This window comes from Fringilla coelebs (genome assembly GCF_963513975.1).
Source record: "Fringilla coelebs genome assembly, chromosome: 3".
Classification (NCBI taxonomy): Eukaryota; Metazoa; Chordata; class Aves; order Passeriformes; family Fringillidae; genus Fringilla; species Fringilla coelebs.
The window spans coordinates 49,311,439-49,328,662 of NC_140030.1; the positions used below are offsets into that span (position 1 = coordinate 49,311,439).

Sequence of the window (17,224 nt, forward strand, 5' to 3'; positions counted from 1 at the left end):
CAGAGCACATAATTATTTAATATCCAAACCAAGTTTCTTAAAGAGCTCTGCAAAGGTCAAGCTGCAGATTTCAAATGAAGTTGAGGAATATGAAAGCAGAATGAGCATAGTGAACTGGCCATTCAATAGCTGAAGAGGGAAATAGTGCTTCTAAAAGGAAGCAAAAGCCTTACAGAAGAGGCAGAAAGTATTAAGAACAAGAGAACCAAGCAGCATGTAGGCATTGCCAGCTGGTGTGAAAGAAGAGAGTCCTCTGGGCACAGTACTTCTTAAGGGAAGTAGAAAAAATAAAGGAACATAATTCAACAAGGAAAGCTCAGGAGCTGTGCCAGAGCCTGGTTGACAGTAGAAGTAAACTAGACCTCATAAAACCAGACAATGCTGTAAAGATCATCAGATTTGCCAAACAACACTATTATGAAAAAGACAAAAGCAGTAGCTATTGCTAACATTGAAAAAATAAACAAAGTGTAAAATAGTCTCTTCAGTCTCCAGAGGGGCCAGCCAAAGGATATCCATGAGACAATTTACTGTGTATCTTGCAGGATGTTAATACTGCTTGGAGACAAAAGTGTTTTATTTAAGCCACCTAAACCATACCAACAGATCAAATATTCTGCATGAAAGGCATTAAAAGTTAGTTTAATTATGGAGAATATTAAAATTAGTATACTTGAATTCCTTAGACCCCTACTCTCTCTCCTGCAGAGTTTTTATAAATATGTATAAAAGGAATCTGGAGTGAACAGACGGAACCACAGTTGGGTCAACTTCTTAATGAGACACAGGAAGAAGGAAAGGCCCTGGCATCTAGATACAGTAATATTGAAATATGGAGAACACCTACTCAGCTTCATCACATGTAACGCATCTGTTTATTAAATCAAACTCTTTCCTTTGTTCTTATAAACAAACCAAATAATCCCGCCTGCTTACCCCAGCAGGGCTCCAGCCAAGTCCCTTTAACAGGAAGCTGAGAGAGATCAGCATTCATGACTCGTTTTTCAAGCCCAATATGCAAAACAGCCCACCTCACAACTAACATTAGAAGATGAAAAACTGATAACGTGATCTGGCAGTTCTCAAAAGGGATCTTAAAAAACTTCTGGCTAAGTCCCAGGTTTAGAAATTAAATATTTATCCAGAGTCAAGTCCAAATGCTGCAGTAAAAATTAACAGGACCCTATAAGCAAGTTTCTCATTTTCATACAGGGGCTTTCTCCATCATCTCTCATCTGCACTATGGTTGTATGGTATTCATATAGACAGCCCAGGCAAGTCTGAGGACCTGACAGTGTAGTGCTGACAAGGTTTAATTCAATTATCTTGAATTATTGTTGAGAAGAAATACATTGAAATGTTTTGCAAGGCTTCCTCAGTTTGCAACAAAAGAACAAGTGAATGTTTCATAGTACTAATAAATTCCTCCTGCCCACCCCCCCCCCCTTTTTTTTTTCTTACAAATCTTTGCAGAAAACTTATAAACCTTTGGAAAATATTCCTCCCTTGAGTATATACTCTTTCTTGCTTCTATGTCCTTTAAGGAATTAATCCTAGGCTCCCTTTTTTTTGGGCTACCTATGGGAATCTCTTGGTATGCCAGAACTTCTCGGCTTGGTAACATTTTTAGATTTATTACCTAATAGTGGACACTTGTCTTTAGACACTGAATGTTGGTTTCTTCAGCTGATTGCTTCTGAATTTCTTGCTTTAATTTCTTGCTTTAATTTCACACAGCTCTGTGTGTCTAGACTATTTTGTATTTTACTTTATTTTATTGTTCTTGCTCATGATGTATGATCTGTTTGTATAATTATCTGGAACGTATGTAGACTTGCTACTGGAGGAGACACTCATCCCTGATCCAGCTGATGTGTGGTTGTGTGAATCAGCCATCAAAATTATACCTCCAGAGTAGATAGGTCACTGCCAATCGCTGCGAGGGAGAAAGCCAAAGAACGCTTGTGAGAAAATATGTAGAGACAGTCCTTGAGAAAAGAAAAGGACTAAAGCTTTCTCAGGTGTTTTATTTTGAAGATGTGCAATGCTCCTTGTCTTTTCCCCGTTTCTTTCTCTCTCAAAAAAATATCTTAAGTTAGCACTTCTCCCACTGCAACCTGACACAAAAGACCTTCTCAAATAAATCACTCGTGCAGTTGACTGGTATGACACAGTGTCAGATGCTGTCTTTTTGATAAGTTCATTTCCTAAGCAATTTGTTTAACCCTTTTTATAGACATTGTTTTCTCTGACTAAGTCGTGAGTCATTTTTCAGCACATGAGTACTCCAGGGAAATGTCACACTCGTCGCTTGTTTCTCTGCCTGCCTTCGCCGTATGATTTTTAAGCCAAAAGGACGAGAGTTCCTCCTTTTGTTTGTCCCATTCTGCTGACAGCTGGCTCTGATTGGGCTACTCTGTAGGCTGACCTTATAGTTGTTATAAGGCAAATTAAGTATTTGGAAAAGAGCCCCTTCCCTAACCCAGAGCACCAAGCAAAATGAAGACGCTTTGAGGAGCCTGTTATGATGGGTATCACCCATCAAATTTGTGTCGTGATGTGAATGTAATTACTTGTGTCCCAGGAGTCAGTTCCAAGTTGCCCTAAAGTAGCCACCAGCACCAAGATGAGGTTGTCTAGGAAAAATCAAAGTGGTCGTTTTTCATCCCAAAGGCGTGCTTTAGGACACAAAAGCTGTCATTCACCTCAGCAGAACAGATGGGCTGAGGGCTTGTAAAGGGTCATTTGGATTTTTTTCCCTCTGGGGAAAAAAGTCTGTTTGCCATCTTACAAAAACCTCTTCTTTGCAGTTTATATTGTATGTAGACTCATAAATTTGAACAAGTATATCCAAACTGCTTTGAATTTTCTGTATTATCTGTGCCTGAGGGCAGCCTGGGACAAATGTTTGCACCCAGGTACGGTGACAGAAGGCAAATGCAAAGACTGTGGCAGTCTCAAAGGAACTCTCCCCTTGGGAACTTTCTGAGGAAGCAAATGTAATTACTAGGAGTCCTGGGCACGCCTGCTGTCACAAGAAAGGAGTGTCCCAAAGACTGTTCCAAGATAGTGCAGTTGGTAGCAATAAAGCCCTTATCTAATTCACTGTAAGCACAAGGCTGTCGTCTCCCTGTCCCACTCCCCTCATCTTCCCCTTTCTCTCCCTCTGTTTTTTGTTTAAAACTCTAGAGACTTGAAGTGTATACTGTGTTTTTAAATGGAAAAAGCTTAGGAGATGTTCTAACTGCCTTGTAGTACAATTCAGCTTGTGGCATGCAGGTCCTTGAAAACCAGGTGCTCTGTATCTGATCTTAATCCTTTCTGACTGGCTGCTGTGCCACAATGGCATGAGCTGTGTGTGTTTGGAGGGTTTATCTCAGGGACCCAGCCTAGATCCCTTGGATTGCTTTTGAATGTAGTGTCATTTTCTCTAATGAGTTACTGCTGGTTGTAAGCACGCTGTGCTTCAAAGGTCGAAGGGCATTAATCCTTCTCTTAAGGCTTATGTGATGAGAAATGTGGGTGCTGGAATTGCTGCCTTGCTGGATCCTGGCCACTGCTTGTCAGGGTAGCTTTAGAGCTCATACCTGTAAAGGACTGAAGCCAAAACCCTTTTGTCAACATTTGGACTGATACTGAAAGAGAATGAGTGTGTTACGAAATTCTCTGCTAATCACGAGACTTTCCCAGCCTAATTACGTCATCTAAACTTTTGAAATCTTCTTTGTTCTGTCTGTAGGGCCGTACTGTGGTAACGTGATGCCTGTCCCCAAAGAAATCATTCTAGACAGCAATGAGGCAACTATTCACTTTGAGAGTGGATCCCATGTGTCAGGACGAGGCTTTTTGTTGTCCTATGCCAGCAGTGATCACCCAGGTAAGGTGAAATCCAAAAGCAGTAGAAGATTAGGGGCATAGCTCGCCCTATTTAATAATCATTTTTACAGACATCGAGCTTTAACCTAAAAGTTTTTTCCTAAATACTTCCAGATTAGCATGACCCATGGTATTTTTAATAGTGCAAGAAACAGTTGTAACATTAACCAGGTATAATAGCTGCTGAAATCATACCTAGACTGTTTGGAATACAGGGCCATGGAGGGGAAAATAGTGCCTTTGCCTTGAAGCTCCAGCACCCATCACTCCGTGATAGAAGGGAGGGGTAGGAGGGATTAAAGTTTTCATTCCCACATTTAATGTTCTGGAGGTCTGTTCAACTTTGAAGAAGGTGTAAAGCATAAGAAGAGTAGAAGAGGGAATTGAAAAGAATGAAAGAAAATCATAGCTATTGCTTCCAGTCTAATAAAATTGCTTAAGTATTGTAGAAAGAAGTCTTTAAATGTAATTTCAAGTTCTAGCAAATATTTGTCTGTATTTTTACATCCTACAATGGAAATTGACATTTGCAAATTTTCACAGATCTGATCACCTGTTTGGAACGAGCAAACCACTACACAAAGGCTGAATTCAGGTAAGGAGGGTTTGCAGTTCTGCATCCTGGCTTGCTCTGCAGTATCTGCCAACTGATTCAGTTGTTAGAAAATGTTAAAGAGTCTTGGTTTTCTGGAGAAGTGAATTATTTTGAGTAATGGTCTAATGGCTGGTTGTGAAAAGCAGTAGTGCAGAATGGAAGACTGTGGCCCAGAAAAATGATGGAATGGAGTTGCAGAGCTCTCAGCAATTCTCATTAAGTGCATACATATACATGGTATATGTAAAAAGAGTTTCCACTTTGAAATTCAAAGTAGCCTCAAATTCCAGTGCTTCCTCTGGGAGCAGATCACGTCCCAGCTGATACAAGATTATCTGAGGACAAGCTATAATTTCTCGGTTCCTTGAACTTTGTGATAGGTTTGAAATGGTAATAAATTGTGCTCTTTTGGCTGCTGTCTGGATGTGCTTATAGGCTTCTTATCTTACTCTGAAAACTTGTGTGGTAGCATTTCTAGAACAAGAGAATTAAATAGAAATAAATGCCCTTGTTTAAACAGCTTTTCTGGTTCTTTGTGTGCTACTGGGTTCAGTCCACCTATGAACTCAAGGGCCCATTTATTTAGCTCCTAGACTCACTAACAGAGCATCAGTAATTTAGAGAAATTACTGCTAAAATATTTATTGGTTTGAGAGCATTTCTTTTATAGGAGTTTGTTTGTGTGTATTGTCACCACAGTTCATGCCTTAAACAAGCCTTTCTTCTCTCACTGCAGCAGATACTGTCCTGCTGGCTGCAGAGACATAGCAGGTGACATTTCTGGGAATATTGGAGAAGGATACAGAGATGTAAGTACACAGGATAAGGGGGGCAAATTTATAAAGACAAAAGAAACAAGAATAGACCAACTTGGTTTCAACTTTTGCCACTTGACTTTTGTTAGTAATTCTTCTGGGCTCTTTTGCTATACCTTTTACTATCAGTATATAAGTAAGTTATCAGTACATATGCACACAGAGGCGCTTTTCAAACAGACAAATCAATTGTGTGAGAACAAAGTCCAATGATTGTCAAATATACTCTGGCTTTCTGGAAAAAGCCTGCCTAGTGTTTGTCCTTCTTGAGGCAGTGCTCATCCATGTATGAAATATTTCTATGATTTTAGCTTCTACTTGTTGGGTGTCCACATGTGAAAAAGATACATTTCAGTAACACGTGGGCTTTCTTTAAGATCATGCCTGCACTATTCCTAGTATAATCCCTGAGATGAAATAAATATTCAACACTGCCTAACCACATCCCACTACCAACCTCCTGGGTTGTTTTAACTTCTTGTTCTTCAAACTGAAAAAGTTGAAGTGGTTGCATTTATCCACAGTTCATATGGCTCAGAGCTCTGCCCTCTCTGTGCCCCTCGCCCTGGACTCTTCTCCTGTCATGTCTGTGAAAACTTTACCTCTCTCACAGAGGAGTAAGCTGAATCATACCACTGAAGAAAAATCCCACCCCTATCACAATCACTGAGCTTCCAAAAAGTCAGTGTTCGTGTTTAACCTGTTCATCCAGTTATTCAAGCGTGCTGGCTCCAGCCTGGAAAGTGGCAGAGCTGAAGAAACAAAGAAATGCCACATTACATTCTCATTAGCTGGAGTTATTCTGCCCTTGGTTCCAATGATTAGGGCAGAAAAGCAGCACATGGCATGACCTCATGCAGATTTTATCTGCACTGAGGAATTTACAAAAGAAATTTTCCCTCCGCCATTAAGGAGGATTTTCTGATGGGAAGAACCTGCAGGGCTCCCCTGGAGATGTGCTGCCTTTGTGCCTCCACTCTCCCCACCCCTCCCTGGAGGGGACAGCCCAGCACCCCAGCTTGTCCAGTGTAAATCTGACCCGCCTCTGCCTGCAACCTCTAGGAAAGTCTCCTTTCTACCTTCCTCTGTTCCTTTTCTGCTTTGCCCTAGCCCTGTTACTCACCTAGCTGGCACGTGAGTTATCCTGCCTGTATTTTTCAGCACTATCCCACCTGAGATAATGGGAAATGGGCTGCATTTAAAACCTAACAGCAGCTACTCAAGACATAGCCAAACCCCTAATGTGCACCATAATTCAAATCCTAAAGTGCAATAATAGATGGGTCTGTCTTCAGGCAAGAACACCAAGGAATTACTGATTTATCTTCCCAAGGAAGTGTTGCCTTGCCTTTGACTTTTTTTTCTTGAGGAGTGACAGTCTTACAGCTCCTTCTCAGAAGCAGATAATTTGTTTTTTCATTTGAAAAGAACAATTACTTTGGGAGACGTATGTTTTTCAAAGATTACTCCTCTTTCTCCCACCCCTGCCTCTTATTCCTCTCAAGCTTTTGCTGGGTTTTATGAGCTGTAACACCTGTGTGCCGGTAGCTTGGGAGGGAAGGCATCAGCAGCTTGTCGGATTGATTTCCTGAGCCTTGGCTCCTGCCTTGCAGACGTCTCTGCTGTGCAAGTCTGCGATCCACGCGGGCGTGGTGGCGGACGAGCTGGGCGGGCAGATCAGCGTCACGCAGCACAAGGGCATCAGCCGCTACCAGGGCGCCGTGGCCAACGGGGTCCCCTCCCTCGAGTGAGTACCGCGGCCGGGCTGGCACTGGGGCACTGCCACCGCCTGCACAAGCAGGTGGGGACGCCATTCTGGGGAGGAAAAGATTGTCACAGACGTGTTTTATGAAAAATCCCTTCTTTAGGATTTTTCCTCCTGAGAGGCTGAGAGGCCTCAGGAACAAAATGTAAACAATGATTATCTGCTGCTGTGGAATGCAACAGGTGGATCTGTGATGGGGCTTGTGTGGTTGTTTCTAATCAATGGCCAATCACAGTCCAGCTGTCCAAACTGTTTTGATCAGTCCAAGCCTTTGTTATTCATTCCTTTTCTATTCTTAGCCAGCCTTCTGATGAAACCCTTTCTTTTATTCTTTTAGTATAGCTTTTAGTATAATATATATCATAAAATAATAAATCAAGCCTTCTGAACATGGAGTCAAGATTCTTATCTCTTCCCTCATCCTAAGACCCTTGCAATCACTGTCACAAAAGATGTTAGGAGTGTTTCTAGGGCTTTGTTAAAACAGTGTTGGCAATGGAGATAGGAAGAGGTTCCAGGTTTTCAGTGGCTCTTTAGCATGTAGGGTAGTATTTTCTTCTTTTTTTTCCCTTCTGCTCCTTCCAAAACATATTTACAAATTGCTTTGTTAGCAGATACATGAGAGTATGATGTTCTGCAACAAACAGCTTTAATCAATGAGCTAATAAATCATGATAAATTCATGTTGAAGTTTAAAAAAAGCTAGGAAAAATGAGTAAATAAAAAGGGCCATTGAGCCATAGGGGATTTAATGAACGACTTCTTAAACATTGTGCTTTTGACATGTTCAGAGTTTTTCTCTTTTAGAATATTTATAGCAAGGGTGTTATATTTGCTGCTTATCTTCTGACTTTTAATTGTACTGCTGTTGAAGTAGAAATAAATCCTCTAATCTCTATCCAGCACAGTAAGACCTTCCAGCAACTGCTTCTGTCATTCCTGTTGGTTTATAGTTTTTAATTTTCAAATGTTATCTGGATTTTACATGGGCCTTTTTTTTTTTCTTTTTTAAGAAGGGAAATTTCCATCCCATAACCTACAAGAGCCAAAGCAATATGTAACTTTTATACTATTTTCCTGTTTTCTCCATGATTTCTCACAGCCTCCTGAAAATTTTACAATCATGGTTCATTCATTAAAAAAAAGGCATTCATGTGCTCTGTTGCTATGCTTAAATTTCAACAGAGACTGAAATGCTTTATATACAATGGCACTGGAGTATACAAAGCTGGGTAGTATGTAGATCATAGCCAAAGAACTGTAAGCCTAAATATTTTCTATTTTTCTTGAAAGTTAGTTGCCAAAGAAAATTAATATAAACTTGTCTCAAGCAAAGCAGGACTGAGCGCTCTGGTCAGGCACCAAGCCCCTCTATAAAACAAATAATACAAATTCTTTCCATCACATGTGCCAGCTTAGTGAAACCCTAAATTAAATATTTTGTACCTTAAATAAAGATGTTACAGAACTATTCACATACCTTCCTATGCTTGTGACCCTTGATAATCCCAGTGGAGTAATTTGGACAGTAGCACATAAAATTTTATAATGAGAGGGAGTTGTGATTCCCATTCATATTTTTTTCCCAGTACAAGAGCCAGTGGGCAAAGAATGAAGTGTGTAATTCTGCAAGTGTGCAGATGCTGGGGGCTTTAGCCCATTTATTGTGAGGCCCCTGAGAGAGAACCCTAAGGGGGAGCAGAGCTCCTGTTGCTCTCCTGCCTGTAGGGGCAGACAGAGGCACTCCTCGAGCACGATGCACATCTCCAAGGGACGGAATTGCCCCGAGGAGACAACAGAAGCTTTCTACAGGTTATACAGGAAGCCACAGGCTCACTGCCTACAAACTAGAGGGCACAGAGTTTGAGAAAATGGGACTGTCAGCACAGCACTTCCTAGGATGTTTCTGCCACGCCTGGCAGCTGGGACAGTCTCTAGAGCAGATGAGCTGTTGGTGTGAGCCCAGGAGAGAGAGGGAAACTGGAGTATGTAGGGAAATGCTCTTGTTTCAAAACATGAAAAAGGGCTCCTAGAAACAGTAGGCCTGTTTACTAAGGAAATGAACCAATGCATTTTGTGCTTTAAAAAATCTTTTATAAGAGGTATCTACAAAGCTGCATGGCTTCCCTGTTCTGCAGTACCTACACGCTGAAAGAAAATCCTGCAGATGAGCCAGTGCCTGCAAGAGAAAACTGGTGCTTGAGCAGCAGTGCCTTAAGAGCTTTTTAGATGCCCTTAAATAAGAGCTTGCTCAAGCTTTTAAAATCTCATTTATAGTGGATTTCAGTATTAAAGGTTTAAATTATTTAGCGACTTTAGCCGAAATTGACCTCATCAAAAGCTGCTGCTGGAGTGCATCGAGCTGTTAAGCGTTGTGTTGTTAACGTGGAGTTATGTCTCGCTCACCCAGCAGCCTGCAAGAGCTGACCTTGGCCTCCCCACTCCATCTCTCAGTGTGTTTGTTGTGCTCCAGCATGTGTGAGGTTTTCACTTCCCATGATCCGTGTGCAGACCTGCAGCCCCAGATGCTGTAATGAAGCCTGGGTGGCTGGGTTTATTGGGCAGTTCTGATACCCCAGTGCAAATACACAGGGTGCTGTAGCGTGGCCTGGCCTGTGACTATGCATCTGCACACGTGGAATCATTTGCCTTTGAAAATGCAAGAGACTGCCTGCTTGTCAACAGTGAAAGATGAGATTTGTGGTTAACCTGCTCTGCTTAGGAGAAGCTTGCTTGAGACCAGCTCTGGCAAAAAAAAATGAAAGGTGGGATCCTGAAGGTTGTCAGGCAAATGAGGAACATGGAGTGATACCCTCCCTTAGAGGACAAAGTGGAACCTGTGTGACAAAATTCCAGCAGTCGCATTAGGAAACTGATGAATTACCACTTAGTGAATTGGCTTGTTCTCTTCAGTGAATTACAGCAGAAATTTATCAGCTTGATTTCATAGCTTTGTAGACCTTAGAAATGCTAACCTCTCTTTGCTAAATTTGCAGTCCTCTATTTGAAAGGGTTCTGGTTGACTTTTTTTCATTATAAATATTCAAGGAGCACTGTGATTGCTGTTTTGGGTAGGTTTTACTGATTACCTAGGTATTTATTTTCTTCTTTTCTCTTGAAATGAATTGCTTTGCCTTCACTAAGAAATCAACAACTGTTTTGGCTGTGATGTCGAACTGGTTTGAAGTGAGCAGAGTGCATCTGATTGCCCCTGAGGATTGCCTGTGGGGAAGATGTGGGAGGGAGGGCTTGTGTTTCCCCTTCTAGCTACTCAGCCGCCTACATGCTCAAATAAATCAGCTCCCACCCAGAGCTCTGAAGGGCTTCATTTGCCTGTAGTCAGTGACAAAAAAAGGCAGTGTTTTTATTGACCTTGACATGGGACTACTTTCCTATTCCCCATTTGCAGTGCTCTCAAAACATACAGCCCTGCAAAACATGTAACACCATGGTAAGGCTGCAGACAGTAGCTTGGGGGAAATTTTCCTGGCCAAAAGCAAAGAAAGGGCAGCCTAAAAGGGAATTGTCTCCATGCTTGGTGCTGAAGTTGTTTGACTGCTTAGTCACGCTAGCCAAGGCTTTTCAAAAGGGGCCAGTGATGCATGCAGCTAATCGAAGTGACAGCGGAGGGGGCAGATTTTCAAGAAATCCAAACTAATTTCATGTTAAAACCCTGGCTTTTCTTTTTATTAGGCAGCCAGTGGGAGTCATTGCTTCTGGAATGAAACCTCAGGGGCATCTCCTTGGGAATTAGAAAGCGGCTCCCTGAGAGGCCAAGGAAAACTCAGCTTTCCCTTAGAGTGGTGATTTTATCTTGTCCTGCATCGTGCAGGGCTGTGTGGAGTGGCCCAAGAAATGGCTTTTCCCCTGAAGCGAAACAGTCCATGTCAGAAGGAGGAAGAAAAAGGGAGCCATAGATGTGGTTAATGGGGCATAAAGAACCATTCCTGATGGGAGATGTTGGCCATGGTTATAACAGAACTGGTTCGCACCCAGATTAAAAAAAGGAGTCATTTTCATCCCATTTGCATCCTGTGACACACCTGTAGCCCAAGTAGGAATGGCCAGAGCTGGTGCGGTTTAGTCTCCATCAAGTGTAGCTCTTTCACAAGCAGCAGGAGTAACAGGGTGATGCAATGGGAAGTCACTCTAAAGCTTTAAAAAATGCTCAAAACCATTAAAAAATTACCTGAATTCAGTCACAGTGAGAGACGCTTGAGTGCTCTTAAGGGGGTCAGTATCCAGCCGGCAGAGAAAGTGGCTGTCAGTCTGGCCAGAGATATTTTACTGGATAAACAGTGATTCTGCAGCTCTGCCTCAGCACCACCTCATGAGAGGCTGAATTACCTTTTTCTTTTCTTACAGTGGTTCTCTGTCAGATAAGCGATTTACGTTTACTTCAAATGGTAAGAAAAATTGCTTTGTTTTTAGCTATTTAAGTATTTTCTGTAAAAGTTTTAAAAAATAATCAGGAGAATGTCAGGCTGTGTCTAGGAAGGATATTTTAGGACAACAGTTTTTTAAAATTGGCAAGTGAATAAAAAAATTGAAGGGATCTGAAGTGAGCTAGGAAAAAAAACACAGAATATGTGCGGTCATACGCACATAGATGAGAAACAGAAATAGTATTCTGCTGTTACATTTCTGGTGCCAGCATATGAAAAATGACAATCAGATAATCCCATTTTTATGTACTTTAGGCCACAGAAAATGAAAGCAGTTTTTCTTCAGACATTTGTAATTTCCATCTTCATCAGACAAGCGGAGAAAGAAAACATAGCAGAAATGAAAATATATTTATATTGCACTGATACAGAAGGCATTTTTGTTTATGGCTTTCCAAGATGCAAAACTCTCTTTTAATCTGTCAAGCCGTTCATTTCCATAAAACACAGCAAAGAGGGGGGAAAAGTTCGCATTTGTTCGTTTGAATTATATTTCACTCATTTGAGATAAAATCATTTACTATTCTACTGAAAACTGTAGAGCACGTATAGGCCTTTGAATCTGCCAAGGAATTATTTTTAACTTCATTGAACCATATTCCACTGGCCTGTTTTCTCTGAAGAACCTTGATGTGCAGAGACTTTGTGGGTTCTTTGGTGGAGTTTGTAGTGCTTACCCACAGATATTATCTTCATGATATCACATCTTGGCAGCTGTATCAAGGAGCTTCTCTAATGAGTAACTTTCCTAGCCCTAATTGCAGGTGGGAATCATGAAATATTTACAGTAAAGTATTCCTCTCAGTACACTGCCTTCATCTGTGAAATGTTTCGTACAGCAGAATTAGTTAATGCCAATCTCGAAACATAAATATTATGTTTCAGAAGGAAAAATTTAAAAATAAAAAATGTCTTCACAGGAATGAGACAAAAGTGCAGAGATTAAAAAACTAAATGGCAAAAATAGCAGATGTAGTCAGAAGGTGTCATGTATGTAGGAGTTAGACTGGTAAAGGATTGGGACTGCAGCACTCTGGTACTGGATCATACACTACAAATTGACTGGTAAACACCACAGCTAATGGAGAGCATCAGGCTAGCACTAGATTCAGCAATGTCTGACTTTGCTGTTGTGGGTGGTCTTCAAATGTTGCTAGCCTAATATAAAAATATCCTGTGAAAATGCAAAATAACTCCTTCTGCCTGTCTGTGTGGGGACTCCTAGGCTGCAACAAATCTCTCAGTCTGGAAGAGGGATTCCTCTCCAAGAGCCAGGTTACTGCATCTTCCTACTGGGAGGAGACCAATGAGTTTGGGCAACTACTTCTGTGGTCCCCAGACAAGGCTTGGCTACAAGTCCCAGGATGGTCTTGGGCCTCTAACCACAGCAGCAACCGTGAATGGCTGGAGATAGATCTGGGAGAGAAGAAGAGAATTACGGGTATGTTGCTCTCTGGGAATTAGAGGGTTTCAGCTGGAGAAGAAACTGAATGCAGCTGGAAAGCTGATAGTGCACTAATGCAACGTTTCTTTTGTTAAATGTAATGAAGTGTTCTGCACTTGGGAATATTATTTTCCTGTTTAAAACAAGAAACTATTTACAAGACTGGTCTTCCTGCGAGGATATAGGATTGAACTCAGCTATGCATATCTGATCTGTCAACATGCCGACAGAACAAAATACTTACACAGGGAGCAGCAGAGTCTGGGTGGATGATCTGGAATCAATAAGAAATGTGAAAGTCACAGCCTTTGAAACAAGGCCTAGGTGAAAGATATTCCTGTTTTGATCTCCTGGTTTAGTTGCAAAAATGTAAATTCAAGATGGCCGATACAGCCATAATATCAAAAAGCAATTTTCATCTTGGAGTCACAGAATCACAGAATGAGTAAAACTGGAAGGCACCACAGTGGGTCATATGGTCCAGCCTCAAGCAGAGCGATCCTAGAGCACAGAGCACAGGATTGTGTCCAGGTAGTTCTTGGATATCTCCGGTGAGAGAGACTCCACAACCACTTAGGGCAGCCCGCTCCAGTGCTTGGCCACAGTAAAGAAGTTCTTCCTCATGTTCAGGTGGAACTTCCTGTGCATCAGTTTCATTGCCTCTTGTCCTGTCATTTGGCACCACTGAGCAGAGCCTGGCTCCATCCCCGTGGCACCCTCCTTTTAGATACTGATGGGCATTGATGAGGTTCCCTCCGACATCTCTCCTCAAGGCTGAACAGACCCAGCTCCCTGAGCCTTTTGTGCTCTGTTAAAAACATCTATTGGTCTAAGTTCACAATTTAAAACACATTTCTATTCTTCACCCAACTTTTAAGCTCAATTTCAACACAGTTTGAAAAATAAACTAACACCTTGAAGACCAAGTTTTCCAAATTGTTTTGGCTTCTGTGTTTGCATTTGGAAATGTTCCCTTAAAACAGGCACATAGCAAATGAAAATGTTTCTTGCATTTTCTTAAAAGGGATTAAAACCACTGGTTCCGGATCCATGAATTTCAACTTTTATGTGAAGACATTTACGATGAACTATAAAAATAACAACTCAAAATGGAGAACTTACAAAGGGATTCTGAGCAATGAAGAAAAGGTAAGGGAAAGTGGGAAGGGTAGGAAAACACGAAACAATAATGCCTATGCTGTCTTGACATTGAAGGGCAGGCTTTCACTGTCAAGAATGATGAGGAGTTTCAAACTTGTCTAGACTTGGGCTGTCTTCACCAGTGCAATTTATGGCTGAGGAGGAGATAGTGAGCCTGTCGAAACAAGGAAGTTATCCAGGGATTGGTGAAGCTGTGGGACACACACAGGGAGGCATGTGTATGTCTGCACCCTTCTTTCAAAAAAGTGCTGTAATTGGAGCTGTGCAGCAGCTGTTGGGGCAGGTCCATAGCTCAGCTCAGTGTTTGCCCGTGCCAGGGATGCTGTTGGTGTGGCACCAGCAAAGCTGAGGGTCAGCTCCAAATGCATTGGGATGGCCAATCCACCTCCCCCCGCCAAATGAAACAGCCCTCGGGTGAAGGGCAGAGCTGCTGGTGGAGTTTGTCTGAAAACATTTTCCCCTGAAAATTCACATTTCCTTTCAAACAGAAGAAATCCCAAAAGTCTTCCTCCTGTCCCCACAGTGTTCAAAGTCAGACCTCCACTCATCATTCCTGAGGGATCTCAGCTTTGCTGCAGGAGAAGGCTGTACTGTCCTCAGGGCTGATGGCAGTTTTTGAAAACTTGGCAGAGCTGAAGAGAGATTTCCTGCTGGCTCTGCTTTTCTTAGCTTGCATGGCGAGGAATTTCCAACATTAATGGTGTTAATATTTTTTTAAATGTTAAACTGAGGGGACGCTGGCCCAAAGAGTGACAAATCAGCCTAGTAGTGGGTGAACTGCAAAGGCTTAGCTATTTAAAATAGGCAGGCTTGCAGTTTCCCACAGTGACTTGTCATATACAAATACCCTTTAAAAGTATTTTATACAATCTTAGTTTCAGCTAAGGTGCATGACAGAACCTGTCCCATCATAACCCCGTATGGCCTGGCATTTTATCTAAGATATGCTGAGCTCACCTCTCTGCCTCATCAGGCTTTTAAGTTTTTCTAGATCATGCTGAAGCATCTCCAAGAACTAATATTGCAAGGATGATTGTTCTGCATAAGGGGCTGAGTTGATTCTGGGTAATAATATGTAAATGCATTAACAACTGTGCAGTTAATAGTCATTCGTCAAGTTTGATATAGAAAACTGACCATTTTACTAAAATATCTAGAAATGGTTCACTTCAGGCTTTTCCTTTTTGTGTTTCTATCTGCTATTTCCAAGAAGGGGTGCTGCAGTGCTCTTAAATAAAGAATGATAGCATACATTAACTGGGAATTACACAGTATTGAAACGGTGATAATCTTTCTCCTCCGAGCTAACAGAAAAATGTGATCATCTGGCACAACTAAAACAATTATTTCTTTCCAGAACTCTCAATTCCTAAAATCTTATGGCTGAATCCCAGGTTATCAGTGTGTTAGTCTTAGGATGAAAATCTTTGAAGTTGGACGTCAGGAGCGCTTTGAAGAAAGAGACTTTCAAAGCAGGGCAGACGATGTGTGCGCCTCTTGTTGCAGGTGTTCCAAGGCAACTCCAACGCTGGTGACATCGTGCGCAACAACTTCATCCCTCCGATCGTGGCCCGCTACGTGCGGATCATCCCTCAGACCTGGAACCAAAGGATAGCGCTGAAGCTGGAGCTGATGGGCTGTCGAATAATGCCAGGTGTGGGGTCAGCAGTGCACGGTGCCTCTGAAGCCCCCTGTGCTGCCCAGTGCCACTGATGCCCCCTTCTCTCTTGCAGCTAACAGCTCCTTCACGCATTCCATGTGGCAGAAACCGAGTCAGAGCACAGAAACCTCCCTTGGGAAAGAAGACAGGACTGTTACAGAGCCCATCCCCTCCGAAGAAACTAGCTTGGGTAACGCTACCTAGTGCTGCATTTTTTCTAGGATGCATCATGTCTTCAGCCCAGTCTGAGTGAACTTTAAACTTTCTCACAAATCAAAACTTATATTTTCCCTTCAGACTTTAATAGTGACAGAGAGAAGAGGGAGGAGCAATAGGTTCTTTTTGTCTTAAGGCGCAGAAAGAGATTGAAAGCCTTAATTTTCCTTGATGTGTTAAACATTGGGCTTTGGTTTCCCTGTCATAATGGTTGATTTGCCATGCCTGGTGGGTGGCTCAAGGGAATACAGTGAGCACTCAGCAGCAATTTTTGGGAGAGTTCTTCCTCACTCTCATCCTGTATTTTAGAATTTTTTTAGTATGTGAAGTAGTTGATTCACTAAAGTGTTATCTTCTCTCCACACAACCATGACTCCTTCCAGAGCAAGTTCCCAGCTGAAAGCAGCATACAGTAGTTCCTGATTGTGTAATTAAACACTCTTCCATAATGCCTGTGTTTATGGGGGCTCAGACAACCTTAATTTGTGTAATATTCCCTGAATTTGCAGTCTTCATCCTTTAATGTTGGGGAGCTAACTTCTTAGACTTTAAAAAGGCAACAAACAAAATTTGGTGCTTATACTGTTTGGTGGGCTCATAGCCAGGCAGGAATTGCCAGACCCACTTTACCAGATGCTACTACCCATTAGGTAGCTGATAGTTGTAGAAATGCCTCTGTGAAAAACACAAGTTGTAAGAAGCAATCAGTGGAAGAAAAAAAAATTCTGAAACTGCTTGCCAAAAGCAAGCGAGCTCTGTTCATCTGTGCAGCGGTATGAGTAAACCATATCCATGTTCACTGAAATTGAAATCCACAGAGATTTCATCTGCTAAATTGTAAATACCCTGTGGACACTTCTACTGCCTTATTCTCTCAGCTGGCAAGTGTCTCTGGAAAAAAGGAACAGCACGCTCCTGACACAAGAGCCACCCCACTTCTAATTTTCAAATCCCTGCTCAAAAGCATGTTGTGTTAGAATTTAACAGTGGCTAAACAGGTTTTTCCCTAGGTTTCCTCCTGGAAATCCTTGAACCATTTGGACTGAAATGTTTCAGCCAGTTCAGCATGAGCCAGATACTTGGCATGTAAAATTGCAGTCTCCTTTGGCAGATTTATAAGCAACTGCAAACAGAATGTGTATGAGTGGCTTTCTAAAAGTCATTTAGTGTGTAATAAGAAAGAGCTGCTCTTTGCAAGGATGAATATAGATGCAAAGTCAAGTGTAACACTTGAGAAGGTATATTCA

The 17,224-nt window shown here is 41.9% G+C and overlaps 1 protein-coding gene across 1 annotated transcript in view; it reads left to right on the top strand.

The window, feature by feature from the left end:
* The window catches only part of DCBLD1 (discoidin, CUB and LCCL domain containing 1), a gene marked incomplete at its 5' end in the record, with an annotated part of 46,205 nt that overhangs the window by 21,235 nt on the left and 7,746 nt on the right, over window positions 1–17,224 (top strand). Inside the window, 9 exon segments of the mRNA XM_084202522.1 lie at window positions 3,740–3,877; window positions 4,420–4,471; window positions 5,208–5,280; window positions 6,900–7,033; window positions 11,417–11,457; window positions 12,722–12,937; window positions 13,965–14,089; window positions 15,608–15,755; window positions 15,835–15,951. Coding sequence (XP_084058648.1) covers window positions 3,740–3,877; window positions 4,420–4,471; window positions 5,208–5,280; window positions 6,900–7,033; window positions 11,417–11,457; window positions 12,722–12,937; window positions 13,965–14,089; window positions 15,608–15,755; window positions 15,835–15,951 — 1,044 coding nt within the window.